Consider the following 11,907-nt stretch of genomic DNA (forward strand, 5'->3'; position numbering starts at 1 on the left):
GGCAAAGGCAGAATTCTCTTGATATTAAATTTAAAAAGTTTATTCAAAGAAACTTTTTAGACATTGAATTTTACAACTTCATGCGGGTGATCAGTCTGCAGGAGCGTTACCCTCTCTGGACCTTTGACAGTAATTTCCTTGGAACTCGGCCTCGGGAATCTTCAGTACTTGGCCAGCATGGAAGACCTTCAGATGTTCTGCTTTTATCCCCAAAGTGACCATTACCTCACGTCAGAGTTGGGTCTGTTGTAACATGACAATTGGTCAATTTGGTCACTGGATTAATTTAATTGGATCCCCAATTACTGACACCACCTTCTCTCATTATCTTAGATGTGAATACAATAAAACTGTTTCATACTATCCCTTTATCTGATTCTATAACAATCCCTTATTCATACAGCTTCAAAAGTTGAGGCTAATCAGAGTTTGAAGGTCTCTCTTGCCAGTACATTTATCCTCATTGCACATTCTTTCCATACACAGCAATTAAGCTTTTACATTTTTACAGCAAATAAAACTCAGTCTTTCACTATACCTACTAAATCATTTTTGATTCATTAATTGTAACTGAATTAAGGCTCTTAATCAATCATCTGTTACTGACTGGCAGCTAATTAATACAGTAATCTTTAATTAATACGTTTGGTTAATACAATATCCACTGATTGAAAAAGACTGTTTTATGGAAGACAATCACTTTCTTTCTTACTAACTTTGATTGGATTGAACAATGGGTCTTCGATTTGAGCCAGACTTTGGCAATATATGATCTACTGTAGCTTTACAAAATTCTGGAACAATTTGTTCTTTAAACAATTTTGCCTCATTCAGCAGTATCTAGAAACAGTTTGGTTTATACAGAATGAATTTTTAAAATAAAGGTCCAGTCACGTTTTAGAGTTTAAAATGGTTTCCTTAACCTTGCTACTTATAACAGTGAAGTTGGACGAGTGATTGATTTTTAAAACAAAATATTATTAATGAGGCATACCGAGAGTTTCCGACATTACAACAGTGACTACACTTCAAAAGTACTTCAAAGGCTGTAAAAAGCTTTAGGAGATTGTGTGGTCACGAAAGGTGCTATAGAAATAGACACAGAATCCCTTAAGTGCAGAAGGAGGCCATTCAGCCCATCGAGTCTGCACCGACCCTTCAAAAGAGCACTCTACCCATATCCACTCACCCGTAACCCCATAACCTAACCTGCACATCCCTGGACACTGAGGGGCAATTTATCAGGGCTAATCCACCTAACCCATACATTTTAGGACTGTGGGAGGAAACCAGAGCACTCGGAAGAAACCCATACATTCACGGGGAGAACATACAAACCCCACACAAGTGACCAAGGTCAGAATTGAACATGGGTCCCTGGTGCTGTGAGGCAACAGTGCTAACTACTGTGCCATTGCGCCACTCAAATAAATGTAATTTATTTTCAGAACTAGTGCCCAAACCTGGACATATCACACTCGGTCCACTCATGAAGATCATCAATAAAGACTGAGACTTGATTTTGCACAACCATGTCTTTCTCTCCATTTCAAATCCCCCGTGAAAATCCAAACACAGCGTATCGTGAAAGTATTTAAAACAGAACGAGTTGTGATTTGGGATTCACTGCCTGACAATGGTGCAGGAAGTAAATTCAACTGCAGCTTTCAAAAGGGAACTGAATAGATTCTGTAGGAAAATAAACTTGCAGGGTGATGTGACCAAATCGATTGTTCATTCAAAGAGCTAGCATGGGAATGGCCTCCTTCTTTGCCCTCTGGTTCTCGTTTACTTTTGAGGAAAATCTTGAACCAGAGTTTGGCAGTATTTGGGAAATACCTGAAACCCACTTCTGAGGAGGGGGGTAGAAGCGGAGATGATGGACTGTTTCCAAAAAGAAATTGGATGGGATTTTGAGGGAAATAAACTGGCAGAGATATGGGAATAGAACAGGGCAATCATTTGATCAATAGAAATCTACAAGTTGTGAATCTTTGGAATTCTTTACCCCAGAGGGCTGTGGAAGCTCAGTCATGGAGTGTGTTTAAAGCAGAGACTGACAGATTTCTAAATACCAATAACAAAGGGATATGGGGATAGTGTGGGGGGAAAGGCATTGAAGTGGATAATCAGCCATCGTATTGAATTGTGGAGCAGGCTTGATGGGCTGAATGGCCAACTTCTGCTCCTATGTTCCAAAGGTACACAGATAAGCAGGAAAGTAAATTGTGAAGAGGACATAAGGAGGTTACAAAGTTATATGTTAAATGAGCAGGAAAAAATCTGGCAAATTGAGAATAACATGGGAAAATGTGTCATGGTCCACGTGGCAGGAAGATTTAAAAAGCTTATTATCTAAATGGTGAGAGATTGCAGAGCTCTGAGATTCAGAGGGATCTGGGTGTCCGAGAGCATGAATCACAAAAGGCGAGTATACAGGTACAGCAAGTAATTAGGAAAGCTAATAGAATGTTATTGCATATTGTGAGGGGAATTGAATACAAAAGTAGGGAGGTTATGCTTCAGTTGTACAGGACATTGGTGAGACCACATCTGGAGCAGCGTGTACAGTATTGCTCTCATTTAAGGAATGATGTAAATGTGTTGGAAGCAGTTCAGAGAAGGTTTAATGAATTCACACCTGGAATTGGAGGCTGGTCTTATGAGGAATGATTGGACAGGCTGGGCTTGTGTCCGATGGAGTTTAGGTAACTTAATTGAACCATCTCAGATCCTGAGAGGCCTTGACAGGGTGGATGCGGAAAGGATGTTTCCTCATGTGGGAGAATCTAGAAATTGGAGTCACTTTAAAAGTAACAACTTGCCCATTTAAGGCAGAGAGTTTGGAGTCTTTGGAACTCTCTTCCTCAAAGGACAGTGGAAACAAGGTATTTGAATATTTTGAAAGCAGGCTGGATAGATTCTTGAAAAGCAATGGGGTGAAAGGTTATCGGGAGGGTACGCGGGAATAAGACCATACTAAGACCAGACATAATAGGAACAGGAGTAGGCCATTCGGCCCTTCCAGCCTGGTCCATCTTTCAATAGGATCATAGCTGATCAGACATTTCTCACGTTCACATTCCTGCCCTTTCCCTGTAATCCTCGGTTCCCTCACTGATCAACAATCTATCTCGGCCGTAAATATACACAAGGACTCTGTCCCCACAACTCTCAGTTCCAAAGACTCTCAGAAGACTTTCCTCCTCATCTCAGTCTTAATTTGGCTCCTCTTTATTCTGAGACGATGCCCTCTGGTCCTAGACTCTCCCATGAAGGGAACCATCCTCTCAGCATTTACCCTGTGAAGCTCCTTAAGAATCCTGTATGTTTCAATGAGATCACCTCTCATTCTTCTAAATTCCAATGAGTAGAGTCCCAACCTGTTCAACCTTTGCTCCTAAGACAATCCCTCCATACCTGGGATCATCCTCGTGAACCTTCTCTAAACAGCCTCCAATGAAATAATATCTTTCCTTAAATAAGGTGACCAAAACTGCTCTCAGTTCTCCAGATGTGGTCTCACCAGCACCTTGTACCGCTGCAGCAAGACTTCCCGACTCTTATACTCCAACCCCCTTGGAATCAGGGCCAACATTCCATTAGCCTTCCTGATTACCTGCTGCACCTGTCTGCTAGCTTTCTGTGTTTCGTGCACAAGTCCCCCAAGTCCCTTTGTGTTACAACTTTCTGCAGTTTTTCTCCATTTAAATAATACTGTTCTTTTGTTCTCCCTTCCAAAATGAACTTCACATTTTCCCACATTATGCTCCATGTGGCAACTTTTTGTCCACTTGCTTAACCTCTCAATATCTCTTTGCAAACTGTTAGTATCCCCCTCGCAACTTGCCTTTTCACCTATTTTTGTGTTGTCTGAAAATTTGGGCACAGTACGTTCGCTTCCTCCCTCCAAGTCATTGATATAAATTGTACACAGTTGCAATCCCAGCACTGACCCCTGTGGAACCCCACTGGTTACAGGTCACCAACCTGAAAAAGAGCCCCTTATCCCCACTCACTGTTTCCTGCTCATTAGCCAATTCTCTATCCACGCCAACACCATGGGTTCTTATCTCATGACTTAACGTTTTGTGAGGTACCTTGTCAAAGGCCTTCTGGAAGTTTAAATACAACACATCTACTGGTCCCCCTCTATCCAGTCTGGTTGAGACTTCCTCGAAACACTCTGATAAGTTAGTCAGACACGGTTTCCCTTTCACAAAGCTATGCTGACTCTGCTTGATTAGATTATGATTTTCTCAATGTGCTGCTATTACTTCCTAATAATTGATTCCAACATTTTTATCAATAATAAATGTTAGGCTAATCGTCCTATAGTGTCTCATTTTTGCCTCCCTCCCATTCTGAATCGGGGGTTGTCACATTGGCAGTTTTCCAATCCTCTGATACTTCTCCAGAATCCAAGGATTTTTGGAAAATTACAATCAATGCATCCACTATCCCTGCAGCCATTTCTTTTAGGATCCTAGGCTGCAGTCATCCAGGGGACTTATCTTATCCCCATTAGTTTGTCCAATACAACTTCTCCAGTGATGGTATTTATTTGCTTCCTCCACATTCTTTAGTATTAATGGGATATTCGAAGTATCTTCCACCGTAAAGACTGATGCAAAATATCTGTTTAACTCCTCTGCCATTTCCTTGTTCCCCACAACTGACACAGCGGCATGGTGGTTAGCACTGTTGCTACACAGCTCCAGGGACCTGGGTTCAATTCCCGGCTTGGGTCACTGTCTGTGCGGAGTCTGCACATTCTCCCCAAAACTGCGTGGATTTCCTCCCACAAGTCCCAAAAGACGTGCTTGTTAGGTGAATTGGCCATTCTGAATTCTCCCTCTCTGTACCCGAACAGGTGCCTGAGTGTGGCGACTAGGGGATTTTCACAGTAACTTCATTGCAGTGTTAATGTAAGCCTACTTGTGACAATAATAAAGATGATTATAATAAAGAATATTCTTATGCTCTCCCAAGATTTATTTTCCAAGGAGCCTCTGTGTAGTTGAGGTCACAATCAGATCACCGGGAACTTATTGAATGGTGGAGCAGGCTCGAGGGGCCGAGTGGCCTAGTCCTGCTCCTAATTCGTATGTTATCACATCCTTTGTAATAGATTGTAGCATTTTCCCTCATACAGATGTCAGGCTAATGGGTCTGTGGTTCCCCATTTTCTCTCTCTCTCTCCTTAAATATTGGGGCTACATTTACCACCTTCCAATCTGCAGGAACCATTCCAGAATCTATAGAATTTTGAAAGATGATCACCAATGTCTCCACTATCTCTACAGCCACCTCTTTCAACACTCTGGGATGTCGAGCATTAGCTTTTGGGGATTTATTAACTGTCAATCCCATTATTTTCTCCAGTACTGCTTTTTCACTAATACAAATCTCTTGCAGTTCCTCGTGCTCAATAGTTCCTTGGTTCGCTCGTGTTTTTGGGACGATTTCTATATCTTCCTCTGTGAAGACAGACTCACATTGTTTAGTTTCTCTGCCATGTCCTTATTCCCCATTATAAACTGTACTGTCTCTGCCTGGAATGGACCCACATTGGTCTTTGCTAATCTTTTCCTTTTCACATTCCTATCGGAGCTTTTCCAGTTCTCCTCAGTTTGCTCTCATATTCTATTTTCTCTTTATCAGTTTCTTGATCCTCCTTTGCTGAATTCTAAAACAAGTTCCCAATCCTCAGACTCACTACTATATTGTCTCCTCCATTGATCTAATGGAATCTTTAACTTTTCTTGTTAGCCACGATAGCTTCACTTTTGCTGTTTAATTTTTGCTTCTTAAAGGAATCTATATTTTATGTAAATAAAATGCGAGTGGTTGCCTGTCTATTGTCATACAAAGAACAACAAAGAACAAAGGACAGTACAGCACAGGAACAGGCCCTTCGGCCCACCAAGCCTGCTCGGATCATTATGTCTGACTAAACTAAAACCTTTTGTGCTTCCAGGGTCTGTATCCGTCTATTCCCATCCTATTCATGTATTTGTCAAGGTGCCTCTTAAACGTCACTATCGTACCTGCTTCCACCACCTCCTCCGGCAGCGAGTTCCAGGCACTCACCATCCTCTGTGTAAAAAATTTCCCTCGCACATCAACTCCAAAATTTGCCCCTCGCACCTTAAACCTATGTCACCTGGTAATTGACTTTTACAACCTGGCAAAAAGCTTCTGACTATCCACTGTGTTCATGCCATTCATAATTTTGTAAACTTTTATCAGGTCGTCCCTCAACCTCCGTCTTTCCAGTGAAAACAATTTGAGTTTATCCAACCTCTCCTCATAGTTAATACCCTCCAGGCCAGGCAACATCCTGGTAAACTTCCTCTCTACTCTCTCCAAAGCCTCCACAACCTTTTGGTAATCTGGTGAGGACCAGAATTGTAGGCAATATTCCACGTGTGGCCTAACTAAGGTTCTGTACTGCTGCAGCATTAACATGACAATTTTGTGTACTCAATTCCCACATCAATGAAGACAAGCATGCCGTCTGCCTTCTTAGCTCCTTATCCACCTGCGTTGCCACTTTCTGTGATATCTTTATTGTAATTACCCAATCTACCACAGACAACTTGCCCCTCATACCATGTGTTATGGGCCAGGGTTTAGAGAACCCCAAAGTGTATCATGGAGTTCACCTGACCCACAACTTTTACGAGATTGTGGTATGGGGAGCACACGGCCCACTTTACAGGTGTGGTGCAGCAGAAATTTAAAAGTAATTTTTAAAGCAAAACAATGTGTATTCTATCATCTCAGTTAACCTTTTTAAAACATACAGTGAACATCTTAGCACCCATCAATTCAAATACACCCCAAAAGAATTCAATACTATAAGTAATCCTTAAAATTTCCTTTTAACATCCGTAAGACAAAAATCCTTTTTACAGAAGAACATCAGGTTTAAATTCTCTACTGAGAGCAGTCATCACTCTGAATTCACCAAATGATCTGGAGATAGTCTTTAGATGGCAGAGAGAACAGAATTACACCTTTTTCTGGTCAGTGAGAGCAGAAACAATAACAACGGAGCCAACATCTGTAATTTATTGTGAACTTGTTGGAGTCACAACAGGTGTGCTGAATCACAAAACCCCTCCCCACATTGAGAGCAGGTGAATGGTCTCTCCCCAGAATTAACTCGCTAGTGTCTCGGTAGTTAGGACGGATCATTGAATGTTTCCCCTGCTCAGAGCAGGTGAATGGCTTCTTCCAGGTGTGAACTCGCTAGGGTTCCTGCAGTGTTTGGATATCTGAATCCCTTCTCTCACTAAGAGCAGGTTTACGGCTTCTACCCTGTGTGAACTCGCTGGTGTGTCTGCAGGCTGGATAACCGAGTGAATCCCTTCTCACACTCCAAGCAGGTGAAAGGCCTCTCCGCAGTGTGAACTCGCTGGTGTATCCGCAGGCTCGATGAAGTCGTGAATCTCTTCTCACACTGAGAGCAGGTGAACGGCCTCTCCCCAGTGTGAAGTCGCTGATGTATCCGCAGGCTCTTTAAAGTAGTGAATCTCTTTGCACAATGAGAGCAGGTGAACGGCCTCTCCCCAGTGTGAACACGCTGGTGTAGCCGCAGGCTCGATGAAGTAGTGAATCCCTTCCCACACTGAGAGCAGGTGAATGGCCTCTCCCCAGTGTGAACTCGCTGATGTATCCGCAGGGTGGATGAATCACCAAATCCTTTCTCACACTGAAAGCAGATGAACGGCCTCTCCCCAGTGTGAACTCGCTGGTGTGACTGCAGGGCGGATAACTGAGTGAATCCCAACCCACACTGAGAGCAGGTGAATGGCCTCTCCCCAGTGTGCACCCGCTGGTGTATCTGCAGGTCGGATGATTGTGTGAATCCCTTCCCACACTGAGAACAGGTGAACGGCCTCTCCCCAGTGTGAACCCGCTGGTGTCTCCGCAGGCTCGATAAAGTAGTGAATCCCTTCTCACACTGAGAGCAAGTGAACGGTCTCTCCCCAGTGTGAATTCTCTGGTGTGACTGTAGGCTGGATAACTGAGTGAATCCCTTCTCACACTGAATACAGGTGAATGGCTTCTCCCCAGTGTGAACTCGCTGGTGTGTCTGCAGGGCACATAACAGAGTGAATCCCTTCCCACACACAGAGCAGGTGAATGGCTTCTCCCCAGTGTGAACTCGCTGATGTATCCGCACGCTCGATAAAGTAGTAAATCCCTTCTCACACTGAGAACAAGTGAATGGCTTCGCCTCAGTGTGAACTCGCTGGTGTGTCCGCAGGGCGGATAACTGAATGAATCCCTTCTCACACACAGAGCAGGTAAATGGCCTCTCCCCAGTGTGAATGCGTCTATGAGCTTCCAGCTGTGATGGGGCTCTAAATCCCTTCCCACAGTCTCCACATTTCCACGGTTTCTCCATGTGTTGGGTCTCCTCGTGTCTCTCCAGGTCGGGCAGTCAGTTGAAGCCTCATCCACACACAGAACACGTGTACGATCTCTCCCCGCTGTGAATGATGTGATGTTTTTTCAGGCTGTGTAACTGGTTAAAGCTCTTTCCACAGTCAGTGTTCAGGAACACTCTCACTCGGGTGTGTGTGTCTCGGTGCTTTTCCAGTCACACTGATGGTTAAAATCTTTTGAAGCCGACAGATCAGACAAACATTTCTCCTTCTAGATTCAAAGTCCGGTGATATTCAGTTCCAAGGAATTGAGACACAGTCAGATTGAGACGTAAAGTTTGAGATTTCTGTCTGTAATTCCTCTTGTTCTACTGTCCTGTAAAATCAATTTACAAAAGACATCACTGTCAGCACAGGATAGAAATTCAGAACAGACAATTCTAGTTTCTATCGAACATTCTTTCCTCTCTCATTCCCCAAAAGCTGTAAATCTCCATCCCACACACTCTCCCTCCATTCTCACTCTGCTGTATCTAATATTCACCCTCCCAATTCTCCTGAAGGTGCTGATTCAGGCTGATTGACAGATCCATGCTCACTGCTTCCTGTCCTGGACACAGAGACCATAACAAGCAGGAGCTGCAGTCAGCCATTCAGCCCATCAAGCCTGCACGTCTATTTTGTGGGGTCATTGACCAACCTATGTCAGCGACATTCTCCGTGTTGTTGACCAGAGGCTGAGTGTGCTGACTCAATATCTGTGAGCTCATGAGGCCGAGCTGTAAAATACCAAGAAAAGGAACAACGAACCCAAGGAGAGAATTCTGAACTTTGAGCAAAATGCCTCCTCGGCGGAGGCAGGAATTAAATCCTTGGAGAACCGTCTGAGTGCCGTGGGGGAGGTCCTGGGGGACTTGGAGAACCGAGGGTCAGAGAAAGAACATCCGAGTCGTCGGCCTGCCAGAAGGTGTGGAGGGTGAGACTCCCGTCAGGTCCTTTGAGGACCGGCTGCCACGTTTTCTCAAGCTAGATGTGAAGCCTGGGTGGTTCAAATTAGAAAGGGCATTGGATCCTGTCTTTGAGGCCGAGGGATAGTTTTCATCCCAGGCCTGTAATCATTCGCTTCCACAACTTGAAGATCACCAGAGGGTCCTGGAGACAGGTAAGGTGAGGTGGGACCTGGCTCCATGAGGGAGTGAGGATTTCCTTCTTTTGGCAGCCATACAAACGAAGCATCGAGGCTTCGATGAAGTTTGAAGGGAACTCAAGGCTGCGGGAGTGAATTCTGTCGCTTTATCCTGAGACCCTGTAAATTGTATCCGACAAGTCCGTCAAGTCTTTTGATAATCCGACTACTGCATTGGCCTTCATTAAATCCATGAAGGGTAAGGATTTGGAGGGATGGTTTGCAGCTCGGACTCACTAATCCAGACTCTTTCCTTATCACTGTTTTGTTGTCTGAATTTGTTATCTTTTATCCTGTTGAAGGGAGTTGTCATTCTGTGAGGGCCGATTGAATGTCTTCTTCTCCTCGAGTGTTACAGGGACTCATATTATCTTATCTTAGTTACGGTAGATGTGCCGTGTGCTTATTATCCGTCGTCTTTCTTCTATTATCCGAACGTTAATCATGGCAGAACCGAGTGGCGCCATTGCCAACGGGTGGGTGGTGGTGGATGCAGGTTTTCACGGGTGGGTCTAAAATGTGGGAAGGACATTCGATCCCCATTCCCTTGTTGGCCCTTCTTTTCTTCTCCTCAGTTTAGAGAAGGTATCCCGAGGGTAATAGTCTGGCCGTGGGGTTAATCCTCCGGGTCCTCAGTCATATTGAGGAATGTCCCCTTGAATCTGTTGTGGTCGTGATTCTTTTGTCTTTTTGTTATTATGGGAGGGTTTATGTGTTGTTGACTTTATCCTACTCTGGTACAGACGGGGCATTTATCCGGGAAAGGAGCAGATTGGGGAGATTTTGGTGCCTTTGGTGTAAAATGAGTTGGAGGAGGGGGTCATGGCGCATACCCGACTGTGGTGTGAAAATCTGTTCCTGTTCTCTCTGTCGTCTAGCTAATGGCGGCAGTTAATCTGCAAATTTTCTCAGGGAATGTAAGGGGCATCCATCACCCTATCAGAAGGAAAAAAATCCTCTCCTTTCTTAAGGTGAAAGTCGACATAGCTTTATTGCAGGAATCTCATCAAGCTTAAACTCATTTGGTGCGGCAAGGTGGCACAGTGGTTAGCACAGCTGCCTCACAGCACCAGGGACACAAGTTAAATTCGGGCCTCGAGTGACTGCCTGGGTGGAGTTTGCACCTTCTCCTCATGTCTGCGTGGGTTTTCTCTGGCTTCTCCCACAGGGCAAAGATGTGCAAGTTGGGTGGATTGGCCCCTTAGTGTTCAAATAGGTTAGGTAGGGTTACAGGGGGACACTGACACGGTGGAGTCATGGGCCTAGGTAGGGTCCTCTTTCAAAGGCAGATGCGGAATTGATGGGCTGAATGGCATCCTTCTGCACTGTAGGGATTCTATGATGAGGTACACTGTAAATTGAGGCTGGATCGGTTGGGAAGGATTTTCTTTGCCTCTTTGTCATCAAGTAGCATGGGTGTGGCAATCCTTATTAATAAAAATATCCCTTTTAAGGTTGAAACCTGTACCAAGGATAAAGGAGGTAGATATGTGATCATTAGAGGTTTGGTGCATGGAGATGTTGTTTCAATAATGAATGTTTATGGATGTCCGAACGACTCCCCGGAGTTCATTGCGAAGGCTTTTGTGGATTTTGCTGTTAGCTTCGACTAACTCTTTTGTGGTTGGTCACTTCAACGGCCTCTTATATCCTCTGGTGGATAAGCTCCTGGTTACCACCCCCCCCCCCCCCCCCCCAAAGCTACAAGCTAGGGCGTTGGTCTCGGCTTGTGAGGAGGTGGGTTATGTGGATATTTGGGGAACTTTGCACCCGAGGGGCGGAAATTTTACCTTCTTTCCAGTCCCACAGCAATGTCAGACTAGAATCGCCGACTTCTTCGTGCCGAGGACGACCTGGTGTCCGCTTGCACCACAGGGAACATCATAAATACTGCCCATCTCCCCCCGCCCCCGCCCCCGCCCCCGGTTTTCTGGAGGTTCTGCTCGAAGGCTCAGTCCCAGGTCGAGAAAGTGGAGGTTTGATACCTCCCTGATCAGAGATACTTCATTCACTGCACATTATAAGGAAGAGTTTGAGTTCTTCCGTTACCTCGGCCCCTGGTATTTCCCCCTCCAGACGTGTAAAGCTCATGCCGGGGGCGGGGGGTGATCATTTCTGTCACTGCTGATGAAAGGTGCAGAATGCTGGAGAACCAGCGGCGTCTGGAGGTTTGTTTGATGAAGGCCCAGGAGGAAGTTTCCGCCGGAGTGAAGCTCAGTCACACAAACCCCGCGCTCTGATTGGCTGGAGGACCAGAGTCCTTCCGGTCCCGCAACTCTTCCCATTGGTCAATGCCTCAGCAGGAAGTGAGCTCCCCCGCAC

General features: G+C 44.9%; 1 protein-coding gene across 1 annotated transcript; it reads right to left on the minus strand.

Annotated features, from left to right (window-relative positions):
* Positions 1 to 13: 13 nt before the first annotated feature.
* LOC140406156 (uncharacterized) lies at positions 14 to 11,628 on the minus strand. The gene is made up of 2 exons (XM_072494296.1): positions 11,376 to 11,628; positions 14 to 8,775 (listed from the first exon to the last, which is right to left on the minus strand). The coding sequence occupies exon 2, from the start codon at positions 8,417 to 8,419 to the stop codon at positions 7,322 to 7,324; it is 1,098 nt and encodes a 365-aa protein (XP_072350397.1). The 5' UTR covers positions 8,420 to 8,775; positions 11,376 to 11,628; the 3' UTR covers positions 14 to 7,321.
* Between the last annotated feature and the right edge of the window lie 279 nt (positions 11,629 to 11,907).

This window comes from Scyliorhinus torazame, unplaced genomic scaffold (genome assembly GCF_047496885.1).
Source record: "Scyliorhinus torazame isolate Kashiwa2021f unplaced genomic scaffold, sScyTor2.1 scaffold_328, whole genome shotgun sequence".
Taxonomy (NCBI): Eukaryota; Metazoa; Chordata; class Chondrichthyes; order Carcharhiniformes; family Scyliorhinidae; genus Scyliorhinus; species Scyliorhinus torazame.